Source organism: Corvus cornix, chromosome Z (genome assembly GCF_000738735.6).
Source record: "Corvus cornix cornix isolate S_Up_H32 chromosome Z, ASM73873v5, whole genome shotgun sequence".
Lineage (NCBI taxonomy): Eukaryota > Metazoa > Chordata > Aves > Passeriformes > Corvidae > Corvus > Corvus cornix.
The window spans coordinates 63,002,749-63,021,208 of NC_046357.1; the positions used below are offsets into that span (position 1 = coordinate 63,002,749).

General features: G+C 39.3%; 1 protein-coding gene across 17 annotated transcripts; it reads right to left on the bottom strand.

The window, feature by feature from the left end:
- Positions 1-202: 202 nt before the first annotated feature.
- On the bottom strand, positions 203-12,622 carry CD274 (CD274 molecule). Of its 17 annotated transcripts, XM_010392864.3 has the most exons (11): positions 12,596-12,622; positions 12,379-12,452; positions 10,108-11,323; positions 9,871-9,958; positions 7,921-7,989; positions 6,882-7,232; positions 6,163-6,444; positions 4,817-4,927; positions 3,188-3,238; positions 2,189-2,254; positions 203-1,202 (listed from the first exon to the last, which is right to left on the bottom strand). In XM_010392864.3, the coding sequence occupies exons 4-11, from the start codon at positions 9,926-9,928 to the stop codon at positions 1,180-1,182; spliced, it is 1,011 nt and encodes a 336-aa protein (XP_010391166.1). In that variant the 5' UTR covers positions 9,929-9,958; positions 10,108-11,323; positions 12,379-12,452; positions 12,596-12,622; the 3' UTR covers positions 203-1,179. The 17 variants fall into 17 exon arrangements, 15 of the variants coding, with proteins under 15 accessions (XP_010391166.1, XP_010391164.1, XP_010391162.1 ...); XM_010392862.4 differs by lacking the exon at positions 12,596-12,622 and having other exon boundaries at positions 12,379-12,532; XM_010392860.3 differs by lacking the exons at positions 12,379-12,452; positions 12,596-12,622 and adding an exon at positions 12,168-12,365.
- Between the last annotated feature and the right edge of the window lie 5,838 nt (positions 12,623-18,460).

Below are 18,460 nucleotides of genomic sequence, written 5' to 3' on the forward strand. Positions count from 1 at the left end.
AGTGTGAAGAACTCGTGACCTGTTGTCCATCTTGGGGTCCATCTTGGCAGTAGCCTCTGGCTCTCCAGGGGCTACCTTTGAAGGCCTTTCAAATAAATACCTACCTTATTCCCTTATTCTTGTCTAGTCTCTGTTTCTAGGAGGCCTCTTAAGGCATCAAAGGGAAGTAGGAAAAAACACAGGAAGAGCTAAATATATTTTATTAAAAAAATACAAATGTGAATACCATTGTAATAAATAATTTTCACCTGTGTATGATCCCACCCCCCAAAAAAAAGCTGTGCACTTAGCCAAATATAACATAACAATAACTTGCGAAATGGGATCCAGGAACAGGGTTCTTCAACATTTCTAAGTAATCACATGTGCATGTATTTCACGTCCTAGAAGTAAGTAGATTTTCCTTTTTCCATTCCGAAGACAAACCAAATGGCCATCTAAAACAAGGGCTGCTCTTCCTAAGTGTCCGAAGAATTTTATTATCCCCAAATTGTAAATCAGAAGACTAATGAACAGTAACCAAGTAGTGTCAGCTATATAATGAGGAAATTAAATGCCCAAAATGCTTTTCAAAGAAAAATATCAAAAAGTTCAGTATTATTTAATTTCCAAAGCATAGTTGCCAAGAGTTTTAAGTCATCTTTTTTAGGCTTAGCTGTGAGCATCTGGTATTTTAAGGACTGAAAATGCCCTATATGTGTGGCATCTTGTCTTGTTGCACCATCACCTTTTATGACGATCAAAGTAATGAAAAAATTCTTCAACAGATGGAAAACCAATTTTCTGCAGGAAATGAAGAGCTCAGGTGGAGAAGGAACAAAAAAAAGGTTCAGAAGATGACTATCAAGAACTAACTATGAAATTAATGATGGTCATATACATAAAATGCTTTACCTGAGAGATACTTTCAATTAAATGTGTCTTTGAAAGACATATTTGCCTAAATTTAAGAAGGTAGAAACTTGGATATTTAAATAAATACCTCAATATCTAGTCACATATACAGAAGCCTGAATTCAATAATTTTTTTATGCTATAATTACTTTAACTTCATTACATTTTTTTCCTTAAGATTGCCATCAGACAATGAATACAAAAAATTAATATCCCCTTTAACAGACATAACATTTGAGCTGTAAGATCTTCACAACTGAGGAAAAAAGTCTTCCCCTCGTCTCTCTAGGTCTTCTCAATTTGCATATCTGTAACAGGAAGAATTATATGAAAAAATTGTCCAATTACAAGATGATGAAGGCACAGAACACTTCATAGCTTTGGGCCATTTTCCTAGAGTTTGGAGGTACCAAAAAATTTCCTTTATTGTCAAAATTAAAGATCTAAAATGAAGTTGATTAAAAGATCAAACAGTAAAAGAAGATGATCATGGGAGGAAATAAAGGGGTAGATCAAACATACTGGTGGGAAGTGCTCTTTAGCGAATACAGTGAGATTGCTGTTGCATAGGTCCCCCTTTCTTTTCAGAACTTTTAAAATTCTTTCAAGTACATTTAGTGCTATATCTGTCAGTATTCCTAGTAGCATATCCCCAGGCCCAAACTCTTTGGCTTGGAGGTCTCTAACTGCAGGACCAGCAGGCTTACTTGTAAGTTTACTGTAGTAAAATGTAGCAGGGGTTTGGGATGCAATTAATGCAAATACTTTATAAGTCAGCAAGAATGTGAAAGAAAAACCTCGATAATTTCACCCTCCTGTTGCACACCACAGGATGTTTCATAGATTTCAGATATGTGATAATATATTTTCTTCCTTTGCTGAGACAAAATTGCATGGCCTGAGACCTGCTCAAGCAGCTGTGGTGGGTTCCTGTCTCCTCCCTCACTGCCATCACCACCCTTACAGATGTGTATGAACAACTCTTTCTATAGCAGAAGTATGAGCAGAAAAAAGAGACTAATTTGGGTTCTTATATATCTCCATATCACATTTTCCTTTGTATATATTTTCTTTATATTTTAAAAACCAGATTCATTTTTATGTAACAAACAGTACACAGTGAGTTATGATGGTGAGTTTGTAAGACACAGAATGGGAAGCTGTATTTCTCTTGAAGGCTCTGTCTGTTGAAATGAAGCGAAATAAACCAGCCTTGAATCAATGCTCCAATGACCAGGGATAATATATGCTGTGTGCAGTTTGCTACTAATTTTTCTTTGTGATTTATACTTACATTTCAACTCTCTGTCTTTGAAAGAAGCATCTCTGCAGTCATGTGTATCCTTATCTTTTGACAGGTCTGTAAGCAAAGGACATATATAGACGCAGCAGTGAGTATAGTTTAAACATTTCCTATAGCGATAAATCTGTGTTTAAAACTGCCATCTCAGGCCACGCAGGAACTAGAGTGACTTGAATACAGAGAGAGATGAGATTAACACCAAATGCTGTGTCTGAGTTTTTCTTAGGAAAAATGCCAGTGGCCTATATGAACTAATTTTCACACAGCAATTTAATTTGTGGTGGTCTCCAAATAAAAACTTACAACAAATCAAAAATAAATCAACCCATAACCACCCTGGGAGGCAGCAAAAGGATTTTAATCTCTTCTCTCCTGCTGTAAATAGTAGCTATCTTATCTTTTTTTGTCATTTCCTTCAACACCACCTGTCATGGTGGTATTGGCCTTCCACTGAGGTTTGCTCACAGTAAGTACCATCAATATCGCAACACAGAAGCCACAAACTTCCCTGTGTTTCTCTCAACAGGGCCAATCTCTCTGTCATGAATATTGTGACCAAGACCCACAGATGCATGCTATAATACTGGAGAAAACACAGAAACACGCCAATGCAGTTCACATTGCAGCACAGTCTGCACATCAGGGTGTGATGCCATTCTGAGGCATTACGTTCCAGGAAGCCTGTCCCATCCTATCACAGACTTTCCAAAACACTGCATAGTGCTTGGTCCTTTTCTTGTGCATATCAGGAGCGTATCAGTTCCTGAAACAAGTACGCTTTTCTTTCACATTTTCCTTTCAAAAGGATGACGCAGTCATGGAAAGCCACTCTTTAATTGTAATTTAGAGTTGTTATGTAAGTGAAAAGTAGAAGGCAAAATCAAAATTGAATTTAAATCTCCATTTGGTTGTCACCATTACAAAGTTAATTCTCACGCAACTATTTCCACGAGAATCACACTCCGCTAGATTTATGTCATATGTACATACTTGCTATTGATGAACTTGCCACAGGTGTTCTGTTGCCCCTATTTGCTCTAGCTGAAAGAAAACAAAAGAGAAAAAAAATTTAAAAGAACCCCATAATACTTCCTTTAGACCTAATGAGGAACTTAAACACACAGGTGGGAGGGGCACACTTAGCATAGTGTAATCATTTGTTCTCAAAACATTAAATTTCTTCAAAGACTTTAAAATAAATTCTTCAGTGCTCCCAGTTTGTTGGTTGCCTTTCCAACTTCCTTTTCTTGTTCCTAAGCCAGAAGTCCATTGATACTGTACATCAACATCACTGGAAAATACTTGTTCAAATGGTTTCCCACACAAAGTTTGAACATATCAAACAACAAGGAACAAAAAGCAGATCATCTTCTCAGTGCTTTTTTAGGGGAAAAATGCCCACATTCTGTGGAGATTCTGTTTTGAAAGAATCAGTTGTCCAGTAACCTGGGACAGCTTAGGGTTTAAGACAAAAACCTGTTGGCACTACTTTAGCTTTTGAATCAACTTGCGGTTTATCACACACACACTCACACATGTATGTGTGTATATATATATATAGCTATGAAACCTAATCATGGTAATAATGTACATCATGACATGTATATACATTATCACATACACAGACAATAAATATTAGTCAGGCAACCTAGGAATCTTCTGACCTTCGCTGAAATCCCCAGTGGGAATCTTTTGAGCAGTCAAGGATTTTGCTGTCACTTCTTCCACTTCCATGTTCTGCTCCCATTCCTGTCGTGTTCTTAGGGCAAGTATATTCTTACACTTGCAGGGTTATCTGCAGGCCTTTTGCAGCCTGTTAGCAGCACCTGCAAGCCTGTTAAGCTCATGAATACTTCTCCCAGGACATGTTTCCATAGCCCCCCCACAACTAACCAACAAAGGAAAAAGAAATTAACAGTACTTCTTTCAGTTTAAGTAACAAGTTTCAAACCTTTTTTTTTCTTTGAGTGCTAACTATATTCTTTCATACTCAGATACACTAAAAATTATTTCTTCAAGTTTTTTCTTTTGTTAGCTAGCAAGTGAAAACAAATTATTGCCAATGCTTTAACTTTTCAACATACTGTGATGCTGAAAATGTCCAATGTAAATTAGTGAAGTGAACTGAAAAAGCTCAAAACTTAGTAAGGAAATCAATGAAGTGGTATGAAGCCTGAGTGGGAATATTCTCTTAGAAACACAGGTGCTCACAGTCCAGTGAAATTTTTCAGAGAATGCAGAAAAAAACTCGCTAAAAAACCTCTAGTATCCTGTCTGCTGCTGGCGTTCTGATCCCCAGTCAAAAGGGATGACAGAGAACAAGAATCTTCAATTTCCAGTAGGTGAATAAACTGTGCTTTGATGTTAGAATAGGTTAGACAATAGTCTTACTGCTCTACATCCTTATCTATAAGAAAGATTAACAGACATGCATGGGTAAGTGATTTGTGTGGGGCTGATAACCTGTTTCAATCTGTCAACCTGCTAGTATTTACCTAAGTCCAGCAGAGAAAGAAATAAACGATACGGTAAAAAATTGTCTCATTTCACTCAGCAAGGATGAATTAACAGAGCAGATTGATAATAACTGCGATACCCTAAAATAAATAATTTGCATACCTTTTCTTATGCAGAACATAAATAGTAGCCCTGATCCAACAAAAGCAGTAGCAATAAGAGCAGTTCCAACAAAGCGTCTGCTCTTAGTCTGGAGAATGCCATCGGCTGACTCTTCAAGAAAAAGAAGTGGGGGATAAGACATTACATAATTGCATAAGATCTTCCCTTTGGCTTTCGTTGTCACTGTATTATTTTTGCTAAGAGCAGTTAAGACATTATAACAGCATTATAGATTGTGTCTAAGGTCAGGTGCTAATGGTGCACTTTAACATTTCGTTCAAATAAAGCGGTGGGGAGACGGGGGGGAGACAGGGCAGGGAAGATAGAGCATATTAATACTTGTCTTTGTTCCCCGCATTCCATATGATAGTGCCTTTGATCTTACCACAATTCTGCCTGTCAAAGTGTTACATTTAGCTTAGTTTCCCATCAGGACTACAGGAAAAAGCTAATTGAGAAAGAGAAGAGAGTCCCTCTCATCTGGTAAAGCTCTGATTGCAAAGGGTAAGCGGTCTCCTTGAATCTCAGATTTTTTTTTGTTAAAATCAAATTTGCCCACTGAAAGAACAACTCGGCTTTCTCACTCTAACCTGCCTGTTTCAAACCCTTGTCAGGCCCAAAAAGTGTGCCTGCACAGGTGTTTTCTAAACTAGGTGGTGAACAGGACCAGGGAAATGACCCAACAAAATTAACAGTCTGACAAAGAGAAATACTGTTTTTGAGTTGGATCGGGTCTCCAGTCTGGTTGAAAACTTATCAGGCTACAATGTAGAAAAGAATAATCAAAAGCAAAAGCAGCAGAGGAGCTTCCCAGTAGAAAGGTCTAATGAGGAATTGTATTAGTCTTGTCCATTTATGAATTTTCCTTCAATCCAGACTTTATGAGGAAAAAAAATCTGTGTACAATAGGTTAAATTTAAATATGCTCAAAGCAAAGGCTGTAGTGGCAAGAAAAGACCATATTATTCAAGTTTATTTGACAATAATCATCAACTAAATAGAATATTCTTGGAAGATGTATTTAATTTATACAGTAGAGTTTAATTCCCAGTTGCTGAGCTGCATGTCTTCCAAATAATGGAACTTTTTAAACATTTAGACCCAATTTTCACATATCTGCAGGTCACACAAAATTCCTGTCTTGAAATTCTGACCATACATGCATGATGAACATATTAGTATGGTAAAAGTGTACATTAATAACGAAACTTAATGACACAGGTATTTCTTTCTAGCCTTTTCAAAATTAGATAGGAAAGAGAAACAAATTATGGCTGATTCATCTGGGAGAAGATTACATTAGCACCTTGGAGTGTGTTACCATAAATGAAATTTAGAAGTGTTACCTGCTATGTGTAAAATGCCAGTTGTATTTTCTTGCAGCTCTTTATTCCAGAATATACAGTAAAAAACTTCATCAATTCCACTTTTGATTGTAAGGGTACTTGTCACACGGTACAATTGGTCACTTCCAGTTTCATATCTTGTGTTTGCCTTATCGGTCAAATCATCATAGTCTCTGTTTTGCCATATCACTTTAGCTTCTGGGTATCCTTCTGACTGACACGTCAGCTTCCATTCGTTGTGTCCTGTGCTCCCCACTCCTTGGTTTATAATTCTGTAAGGAGCTAAACAATTGGGAAAAAAACCATTACCAGTAGAAAACTAGAAGAACAGCATGTATTAAATGCAAGACATGTTTTCTTTTTCCCCAGCCCCCCGGGTCAAGTTTCAACTTAGATTTTGACAGGAAAAGTAAATAACACAATTGTAACTGGAGGTACAGGATTTATTACAATTTTGATGTGGTTTAGAAAGCTCACTAGGCGTTATGGTCTTTGTACTGTCTACATGATTTTGCAACCCCATTTCTCACATGTCATTGGACAGAACACGGATTCAGCCTAAACAGAAGTGCCAAGTTATACAGCTGGGCAAGCGCCATTGGACAGCTCCTGTCTCTGCTGAGGTTTCTTTAACTGCTAATCCAGACATGTCAGGGTCTCTCCTGAAATCTTTTAAAGAGTATCAGAGAGTACTGAACCTCTGGTAGTAGCACACTCACCCTTTACTTTTAGATGAATTGTCTTGTAGTCAGCTCCCTCATAGGCAATAACACAGCGGTAAACCCCTGCATCTCTGAGCTTCACATCAGTGATCTGAAGGAGAGACTGTCCCAAGTTCAGATTCTCTTTCAACAATTTTATTCTTCCCCTAAAGTCACTGTGCTGATTTTTGAAGTGTTCCTCTCCTTTGACAAGTTCATAAACCTGCTTCAACTCATCTTTCTTTTCCCAGCTGACACTTAAATCTCTAAATTTTAATTTCCCATTCACTGGAAATGTGCATTCCATGGTCACATTGCTCCCATGCTCCACAGTGTAGAGTGACTGAGGAGCTTCAACAGTGAATAAAGCTGAAAAACAAAATTTGGAAGAAAACTTAGTTTTTCAATAATACACCTAATCTTTGAAGTAATGTCTTACCATATCCATAGGAGATTTTAAGGACCAAAGTATTTGCTCTGTTCTGAAAAGTTAAACATTTTGGTATGTGCTTGTCCAAGTGTGTGACAAAACACGAGACCTGTGCTGTGTGCACACACAATGGGCACTTATACCTGCAGACACCTGCTTTATGCACACACACAGTGTGATGCTGTACTAAAAACAGTAGTTTTTAGCACAGCCCCTCAGCCGTTGCTTTGAGAACACTGCCATGGTAACAGGCAAGTGTTAGTTCCTCTGATGCGAATGTTCTGTTTATATAAATGCCGGTTGGTTTTGCACACAATGGTAGAGAATACACAACAATTCCAAGGTTTTATAGAGCCAAAAAAACCTTTTGTGTAATGCAAACGGTACCTTGTTTGAAATGGTGTCTCTGCTGGAACAGACAGGGATTTTAACCTGGCCCCTTATCAAAGCACAGGCATCTAGTTTGATTTAAATCCATGCTTTGAGCTTTTTACTTAAAACATTAAGGAAAAAATCTCAAATGCTAGCAGCTGAAGGAAGACTGGGGAAATTAACATTTCAGTGCTTTTACATGGAAAGAAAACATACTAAAACAGTTCTACTGCTTTTTATGACTTGGCTTCTTACCATTTAGGAAATGCCAGTAGAATAAAAATATATACAAAACCAAAGGTCTTCCCATGGTGTATACAGAACCTAAAATGATAAAATAATAGACAAATATAAATACATTCTTATTTTCTGACTTGCACTGTAAAATACACTTTATAGTCAGTCCACACAAAGAACTGGACAGAAGACACTGAATTCCACCCTAATCAAAAACAGGACAAAACTGCACCCAGTAGATAATCAGGCAGAAATCTTCCTGCATGGGTGGGTCCAGGAAAAACCTCTTACTTAATTTGCTTTAAACATCTGTTCTTGATAATGGCTAAATAGATGCTTTATCATTATCTGTTGATTAGTAAATAATGACTCACAAATACACAATTGTTCCCCTAACTGTAGCAGGGAATGTTGCTCTTAGTAGGAGAATGAAAGAATTCTCTATATTCAGTCACTGGAGAAAATAGAACGTGGTTCTTCCCCACCTGTTAACTTTACCACGCTGGGAGTACACCCTGCTTTTTTACCCTGGTCCCACAGTACTTATCACAAGGCTCACGAAGTTACACACATTGTGAAAGCAATCCATGCAGTAGTTCATCTGTAACAAGTATTTACACAATAACGACTATTTACCAACTATTTACTCAATAGTGCCTTTGTAAAATAGTGACAAAGCCAGTCAATCTACAAGCAGAATCTATTGTCTTGAATTTCTGCTGCTTTACCTCTGAATATACAAGTAACGTCACTTTTCTGTCAGAAGTTTTTCCCCTCTTTACTGACATAGGTTTTATACTCCTACACAGTTTAACATTTTAAAATGCTTATTAATATCAACTCATGCATTTAATCTTCGCACACCCACTGCTTTTGGTAAGTCAGTATTTTAGGTCAGAACAATACTAATATACACTAGTGCCATCATTTTTCAACTTACTGTTAAGAAAAATACAAACACCGCAACGGATATCTTTCATTAACACAGAAAATGGTAGATTTTTTTCTAAATAAAGTCCCAATTTTGGATACCCAAACATCCCCAAAAATAAGGAGGGACTGCCTTTAACTGTTTTCTAGTGAGAGTTTCAGAATTTGTATAAGAAATTAAACAACTGTAATATCCATGGCATTTCCTAACTGATGAAATTCTATCTTGAGTGCCATTCTTCACCATTTTTCTTTAATCCTTCTTTCTCTGATTGCCAACTTCAGTATGATAGTAAAAAACCAATATTGTCCTGAATTCATAAGGCACATGTACCTTTACAGTGTTGTGCCTTAAGGGAACTAGACTTTTCACAGAATTTGATTCAAGCTACTGCTTTTCCTCAAATTTCCTCAAATGATACCAACAGCTGATTTGCAGAAGTCAATGTATACGGAGCTGAGAAAGGAAGGCAACCTACTACATTGTAAACAATCTAAGCACATTCTGAAAACAAGTGCACGAAAAATACAAAGAAGATTCTCAGGGTGCAAGACCTGATTCATTGATAAATCCTAGGCTTCATAAAGTGGTTAGGTACCAAATTTATTCCTAAACCATGTCCTTGAAAGCATGAGAAAATTGCAGCCTAATCCTGTGGGTCTCCAAGAGCTTCTCTGAACATGTATGAATTAGAATGCCTCCATCATTATTCCCCTGCTTGAGTAACAAGCACTCCAGATCACCAACTAAGCTCCAAAGTAAAGCTTCTCAAACAAGGTAGAGATATACCAATCTCACAAGTGTGCCATGATCACACTTACTCTGGAAACAAGCCTGCCATTGAGACTGATGGGTATTGCTTTGCACTCCCCATGTCAGAATGACCAGAGCTGCAGAACACTCAGACTCAAATACTTTCTAGTTTGTTTTTTTTTTTAATAGAGGTGTAGACTGCTCAGAGCAAAATAGACTGCCTGAAATAGTACACTGCTTGGAACAAACAGTATGTGCACTACAGTCAGGATACTGAAACATACCCATACTCATGCCTGAAACCCCTGTCCACCTTTTTGAAGGAAATCTGAATGTTGGCATGATCACCAGGAGAGGTGTTCTGATTAACTCCTGGAAGACAGATGACAACAAGTTAGCTTTTATAGTTCTAAGACCCATGTTTATGTCCTGCAATTGCTGAAATTTATTAGCGTGTTTTCTCCCACTGTGGAGGGAAAACAAACTTTACAATACACAAAAGAAGTATGACTATTACTTACAGATTTCCTCAAGCCTGAGAAAGTCTGCTGCTGTATTCAATTTTTCACTTTCAGAGAGATAAAAATGTAGGTCCAGGTCAACTCCAGATGTGCATGAAAAAAGAAAACCACTGCAATAACCATTATAGAACCTTCTCCTGTTTCACCCTGAGCAGAAGGATCCTCTGGATCAGTTTGAGACCTTGATGTCAATCATAAAGCTATCTGGTTGCTGTTTTTCTTACAGAACCTACCACAACGCCCCTTCTGTCCTCCTGTCAGCTTCCAACAGCCGTGGCAAATATTTTTTTAAAAGCAAAATATATTCACTGTGCAAAATGCTCCTCACTACTGCTGCTGCATATTTGCCCCACTATCAAATGAAGAAGACAGGAAAAACAGAACTATTTGTTGAAAGACTTCATGTGACAACTTAAATGTTGATGTAACTACACCTACTTCTTCAGGAAACTTCCCCATTATTGGAAAGTTCCCCATTAGGGAAAATTCTCGATTGCTAATAGTGGTTCACTGTAACTAAAGACATAAATGTTGCAAAAATCAGAACATAAAATGCCACGGGCATTTTAAGAAACAGGTAATCCAATCAAAGCTGTGTGTGAGCACCAGTCCTTGGAACACCAGTTGCAACTGGTTGTCCATCTACACAAATTCAGGGTCCCTAGATTATTAATCTCAAGCAGGGCCAAACAGCACTAGACAACTAACTAGAACTTTCTGCACTACTTTCTCATGTCCATAAAGGTCATAGGAATAGGAATAATGTAGGAATAATGGGAAAAGCATTTCCTACCCTCCTCTGGTAAAGACAGATATTCACTTCCCAAGATTTGGCCACAATGAAGGCCCCTTGCCTTGCTACTGAGTAGTGAAAGAAGAGTTCTTAATCCTATACTCTCAGTTAGCAAAAAATAGAGAGCACTGCCTTTTTCATTTTCTTGACTTTAGAAGTCATTTAAGAACACAGAACCCCCCTCGTCACTTCCCCCCAAAGATTAGAAGCAAAAGGATGTACTCACATTAACTTGCAGACTGTAGTGGGAGAACCAGGTCAACAGCACAAAGCACAACTTTAAACATATGTTTCAGTGTAAATCCATTCACTTAAATTGTTTTCGCATACCTCAGAAAAGGGTTGAAATTCTCAGAAGAGTTAAATGACCACTTAAAATTTTCAGTGTTTTCTTCTTTCCACTTGACAGCCCACTCATAGTATCTGTCATGGAATAAAAAACACGTAATATACAAAACTGGTTAAGGGTAATGTTTTTACTTGATGTGTGAGATGAATGTGGAAACCACGGTATATAAAATAGTCAAGTGTAACATTCAGGTTGTTAACAACCTGAAACTACCTTAGGAAAGGGTTGAGGGGGTGGATATCCGCAGCAGGTGAGATAGATGAATGTCAATTTCCACTGGTTTATTTGCTGCTCTTAAAAATAGGCTAAATGATATTGTCTCAGTAAAGAAACCAAAAAAAAAAGTGCAACAGAAAGAAACTGAAACACATTTATAAAGTATGTGAGATAAAGTACGCCCCTGATGTAGTGACCTTTCAATGTCAGGAAATTAATTTCCACTTTTTCATCGCTTGCCTCGAGGTCACAGGGTTGCATTTTCCATGTAAATGTTTAGCAGCAAATAAAAGACCAGGACAGGTGGGGGTTTTTTTGGTTGAGTTTCTCCTCGTTCTTATTGTTTAATTTTTTGTATATACACACATATTCCTATATTTATACACACACACACACATCTACATGCACAGAAACACATTTTACTGCACAGTTCTACACTACGATGGTGGGGTTTGAGGGGGTTTTTTCACCTGTTTCGCAACAAATTTCCCAGACACCTGTCTCAGTCCTGCCTGCCACCGAGCATTCCCAAGGAAAGCAAATGGCTTCAGGGACAACGCGCCCGGGCAGGCTGGGGCGGCCGCGGGGTCGCTTCAGGGCAGGATGAGGTGGGTGCAGCCCCGGGATGGGGCTCCCGCTGCCAGCAGCCCCGCGCTCCGCAGAGCTGCGCGCCGGCTCTCCCTGCCTGGCGGCTCCTCCTACCTGGCGGCTCCTTCCTGGCCACCGGAGCTCCGCGAAGGCCCACCTCGGCCCGGCCTCGGCCGGAGCAGATGTGTTACGCCCCGGCCCCGGCCCGCCCCGGCCCCCCCGCTGAGGGTTCGCCGGCCGTGGCAATGCCGGGAACTGCTCCCGGCCGCGGCGCTTCGCAGAAACGCGTCCCGAAACCCCCCCGCGCCGTGCTCCTAAGCCTCACGTTTCCCAACGCTTCAGCCGCGGCGAAACAGGGAACTCTCCGGGAAACTTGTCTATTCCTGAGAGCCGAGAGCTCTAGAAAACAAAACCAAAAGCAGCATCAGTACCTCCCCCACCCCACCCTGCTTCCCTTGCCCTTTCCTTATCCTTTCTTTTTCAGCGTGGCGAGATCACTTTATTCACTTGCCGAACGGATGGCTTACATGACTGATACATACTGAGGAGGAGGATGACTGGTGCCAAAGGACTGCAAATTATGACACAGTATCCAGGATATCCGTAAATTCCAGGAGTTACGTCCTGCTTTGCCAGAGACAAAGAAGCAATATATTTAAATAGTTCTGTTCCCTGCCACTTAAAGATCCTTCCTAGAGATCAACCTCCAATTTAACAACCTGATAATACAATCTGGAAATACAGTGTGGTATATAGTATCTTTGCTGTGATAACATTTCTTATGTTATGAAACATAACCCTAGCAAGATCTCTGCCGTAAGTTTTCTCCAAGAGAGCGACCCTGAAATAAGAATATTACTCAGGACATTACCAAAGAACCAAGCAGCCGTTGTGAGAACAGTTTACTAGTGGGTATATTTACAGGGTGATACATAAATCAGATACAAAATTGTGACTCATGGTGGCATACAGGTTGCAGAGATGTGTACTGAAGGAGGAGAAGGACACTCAAACCCCTATGCTCTCTATGCCCTAAGCACCAGGTACTGCCACCTGCAGTACGTAGTTAATGGTTTTATGGGACATAAGCCATCAGGTGGTTGAGAAACCACAGGAATCCCTACCTGGAAACCACTGGGTTTTCTGTTGATACCGCACATTGATATGGAAGTGTTTGACAGCAATTGTTTTAATTGTGTTCAAATCTTCCAAAACCATGTCATGAGTGCCTCAGAAAGGATGTATATATTAGGTTGTGCAATAAAAGCTCCTCTGCACACCCCTCACATACACCTCCAGAGAGACAATGACTGCTGACCCTGCTGCTTTCAGGCCCTTCCCAGGGGATATCAGCCCAATAGAGATCCATCTCCACAAAGGCAGAGGAGCACAGAGGCCTCAAGGCAAGTAGGAACCCAAATAAAAGACTCAGAGGAAGCTCATAGTTTAGCAAGCTTCAAATAGTTTAGCAATAAACATGACATTTGTAAATGGCAAATTTACTTACACCACTATGCGGTGTACATGAACTTACAAAACAGTCACAACGCCAGAGAAAATAGTCATAAACCAAGCTGTGAAGTTTCTTTCCAATAAGAACAAAAAATGACCACAAAAACATTCCCAGAATGAAGTGGAAGCTTCCAGGTTATGATAAATGCTTTAGTCAACTAAGAGTACATAACACAGGGACTTCCCCTACAGCAAATAAAAAATGCTGTGTCAAACCTACAGGTTTTTCTTTGCACTGTGTTGCTGCTAGGATATTCATTCACACATTTCCTGTTTTCAGAAGTCCAATAGTAAAAAAAATACATAAAAATCTTCAAGGTTGCAATCATCTTTCTTCATTAAGTATTAGAAATTTGGATTGTTTTGCTGGACATTCATTCCTAATTTAAAAAAAAAAAGTTATTGTCACAAGTTAAATAGTTAGTTATTATGGGGTTAAAATGTCTTACAGTCATTTATGTTTACAGCCAATACACTTCTATCATAATTAAGTAAATATACTATGGTAAAACAAGGAAACGGGTTTGTTAATACAACAAATTCAGGACATTGATCTGTATTTCTTTCAAACTAACTATTTGGATTGATAGATTTTGGAATTTAAGTTTGTAGATAATCTTTTGAGTGCAATTAAATCAATCAGGCAGACTGTTACAGACATAACCTACTTTCCAGATACTAGTTCTACAAGATATCTCTAGCCTGATATGCTTCACTGGACCTGAGCTGATATGATCAATCTGGATTAGATCATTGAAGTGAATAATGAATTGTTTAACACCCATTATGATAAAATTCCAACTGATGCATCCAATTGTGCTACATATAAAGATAAGAGGAAGAACGCTTGCTTTCTTTCAAATATTTCTTCTGGTTCTAATTCTATGTTCCTCTTTCTTCCTCATCATGAAAAAATCACAAATAAATTACCCAAGAAATATCTGCATTGGCACAAATTATAACTATTTCCATTTTTAGTTGAGTCAAATTTTTTTTTAAGGTACCACAGTCAACATTTCCAAGGTTCAATTATTTTTGGGCCAGCTGTTTGTGGAGAAAATACATCTTATAATTTAAATATTATTTTTAAAAAGACAGTAAGAACAAAGGAGACAGGACTGCCTCTCTAATGGCTGCTAGATTGGTGTTACTACAAAATGTCTTTATATGTATTTATATATATGCATGGGTCTTCTGTAATGGCAGCAACACCTGTAGTTTTCTGGACTGCAGAAACACTTCCTGCCTTCAGAAATGCTGACAACCTAACAGCATCATGCAATATATGATGCTGTCTGATTTTTTGCTGTGGTCTCCATACCATGAGCCAACAGACTGGGAATTCAAACAGGAGAGGCAACGTCCCCCAGCGTGGGGCCATCAATATTGACAGTGTCAGTGAAATCACATCATTCAGCTCATGTCTGGAGCAGCAAGTGGTGCCAACAAAGAGAGGCAAGAGCTGCAGCCCTTGCTGCAGGTGGGCTCTTCCCCATGTTAGCAGTCTGGTGTAGTTCAAACCAGCCTCCCTTCCACAGGCATGGATCACAGTGGCTTTTTACGCCCTATGGAAACTTACTTCCATTCTCTATGCTGCTTCTTAAATCCTAGATCCTTTCTTCAGAAACTGCACCATTTCCCTATCAATAAGCCAGAGTTCTGCCCCTCCACCTCCTCATTATCTATTCCTGTATTATTTAAATCTGCTGCCCCATCAATGTCTCCACAGAAAGCAGACCTCTGTAACACAGAGGTCTGTAAGAGCTGCAATATAGAGGTCTACTGCACTCTGAAACACCTTTCTCCTAAAAAGAAAATATTTGGACAGACCAAAATGGTTTGCTTGGCTGCAAAGGGCTTAGTGGGTGATGGATGGTATCTTTGGTAACCTGCTTTGAAGGAAAATTACCTTCTCACAAACTAATCAGTGAGAGACCCATCAATCACAATTCTCTCTGATGAAGTCTAGTTAAAGAAATACAGTCAGCGGCTGCCAGTGCAGTAGTGCCATCTTGCGTGGAGCTGGAGTATACCAAGAAATTTCTCCCGGGATCTCTGCTGCATCAGAGATCGATGGGAGAAATTACATACTTGTTAAGTACTTCAGAAAGTCATAGACATTTTCAAAATATCACTAAAATACTTCAAGTTCTTGGAAGTTCTATACTTCAAGTTCTTTAGTTCAAGTAAAAATGCTAAGCAAGCTTTCACAAGAAAAAAATCATTATTTTTTCCTTACTTTTCTCTCGCTTTTTCTCTACCAGTAATTAGAAAAAAAATTTTAAAAAAGGAAGACAGCTGTCTTCTCAGTACTTTTTTTTCCCAAACAAAACTCTTTGAAAAATGCCTGAATTTAGAAAATGAGTATTGGCAAAAACAACATTTGCATATCCAGATGTCAGCAGATTGAATGAGTAGACTCTTTCTGGGAAAAGCATTAATTTTTTGTGGTAAGATGAGATGTCAAATTGTACTATGAGGTGGAGTTTGAGGTGCCATATATCCTCACAGAATCAAGTTGGAAAACTGAATGAAGATACTCTTTAGTGCCAAAAGAATTCTGGATATTAGAGCATGGTGCTAATAATATCAAGATTGTAGGTCTGATCTCTGTATGGGCCATATACTTAAGAGTTGGACTCGACGATCCTTGTGGTTCCCTTCCAACTCAGAATATTCTGTAGTTCTGTACTTCTAGCTCCTATTTGTATCGCCGTTTTAAAGGCCAACTGACGGAGCATGATTTCTGCCTCAACATTTTGAAGCATGAAAATTTAATTCCTTTGGATTTCAAAGCCAGCCTTTAATTACGGATGATGATGCCATGAAAACATGATGAAAGGCACAGCAAGATAGGAAGCGTTAAGTGTCAAAGGCATTTTTAATTCCTTTCCTTGTTGATTTATATGCAGTGCCTAGATACATCACACCCGAGTGGTGAGCCTACCAGGGCCTGTGTGTATATTTATACGGGATGGGTTTCTCCAAATTTCTTGAGACGGTTCTACGGACGAAGGCGGGGGGGAGGAGAGGGGTGAAGGTGGGCGGGAGCCAGGACAGGCTCCGCCCGGGGGCGGCTCTCCTCACCCGGGTTCCCGGCTCGCCGCGCCGCCTGTCGGGTGTTTCCTGCGCTGCGCGCCGGGATGGGCTTGGTCTGCTCGGAGGCCATGAGCGACAGCCTGAAGGGGCAGCGGGAGTTTTCTGCGGCTGCAGGTGGCAGAGGCTGGCGGCGGTGCGGGGAAGGTCACCCGCGGCTCTCTGCCTGCACGGGGCTGGGCTGGCAGCTGCAGCTGCTGAGCTTTGCGCTCCTCTCAGGGTTAAAGGTGCTCCGTTTGCGTGCTCCGCCAGTTCCTGTGTGGTTACCAGGCTCAGGTGTGTAAAGCACCTGTTCTCTGTGTCAAAGAACTTCCTCAACAGTCTGCCTTAACAAACTGTAGAAGTGAAAACTAGTAGCCAGACCCTAAAAACACAGTTTTGGAAACCTAGTTTGAAAAGTACACTTATGCTCAAGTTGAGCTCGCACTCAAGTGCAGCTGTGCTACTGCAGTGTTGAGAAACATGTATATGTTAAAGTGAATCAGTAATAGTGTGGTTGCTAAAACATGGATCTTATACTCTTAAGATACATGAGTTAAATATGTTTCAACTCTTCCACTATAAGGAAGTCTTTCAAACAGCTTTTTGCTTAAAGTTCAATCAGGTAACTGCAGCTATTAATTGTTCTGGAAACCTCAGACTAGAGCATGGGGATGTTTTATTCCCTCTCATAAAATAAGAAAATAGCAGCAGAGAAAAAGGAAAAACAGTTTGATCAAGGTTCAGAAAGCTGTGCTGAACAGACCTACAGAATAGCACTAGTTATAGCTTTCTTAATTGTCACTAAATATCTTGTAACTTTCTTGTAATATTTGAATGCTAAGCGCTGGAATGCGATCTGAAGGATTTAGCTGGAATTCTTTTCCTTTAGTTTTGCATTTAAATTGAACACAGGTTAAAATTTTAAAATACCCAAGTAGTGACGGATGAACTTCCAGTTTAATAAATTGCCAGTAGATGGCATATTTTAGCTTACAAAGCAGTGTGCAGACAAGACAGTAGGTTTTGTAGGATCACAAGTAAACCTAACTCTGAAGGTGACCCTGGAAATGGGTCTAAGAAGAAGAAAGATCGCTTAAGGAAAGAAGATATATTAAAATAGTGGATAACTCTTAACTGTTCAAAGAAAAGCAACTTTTTGCAAGGTTTGTAGACATAATTTTCTGTTTCTTAGATGCAATCACAAGTTTTGTGTACAAATCTTTTTATTTTTTTTCCTCCACACAGAGGTGCTGCTCCAACCCCCAAGGTTTTTGGAAATCCAGATAACAGGAAGGTTTTCAGTTTGACAGATTGATAGTGAAATTAAAGTGGAAGCTTGCTTCATGATCTGCTTCTCTGTTATGCAAACAGAAAGGAAGAGTTGAGTAAAGAGCTTGAATTCAAGCTAACATTTGTAGGTAGCTGCAGACTTTGAATGCCAGTCTTTGCCTTGGCTAGTTCTAGCTCAAATGCTCAGGCATTTATAAAAAACAAACTTCAAGGGCAGTTACAAAAAAACCTTTTCAAAATTCCATATAAAATTCTTGCACATTGCTCTTTACGAACTTCCCCTGCATTGTATTTCTTCTTTTTGACAATAGTTATGGTCAGCATAGTACATTTCTTTCCAGCACTACAAACACCTGATCATCTCTGATCCCTACTGTGTTTGCAGACACACCTGCCATGTTAGAAAACCACCATCTTTTGAAAATGCATGAAGTGTAAAGTTGAATCTGGTGTAAAAGATTCAGTGGAGGCAGGGGGAGAACTAAATTTTATGTCATTAGGGGATGGAAGAAAGTAGCCCTGCTTTA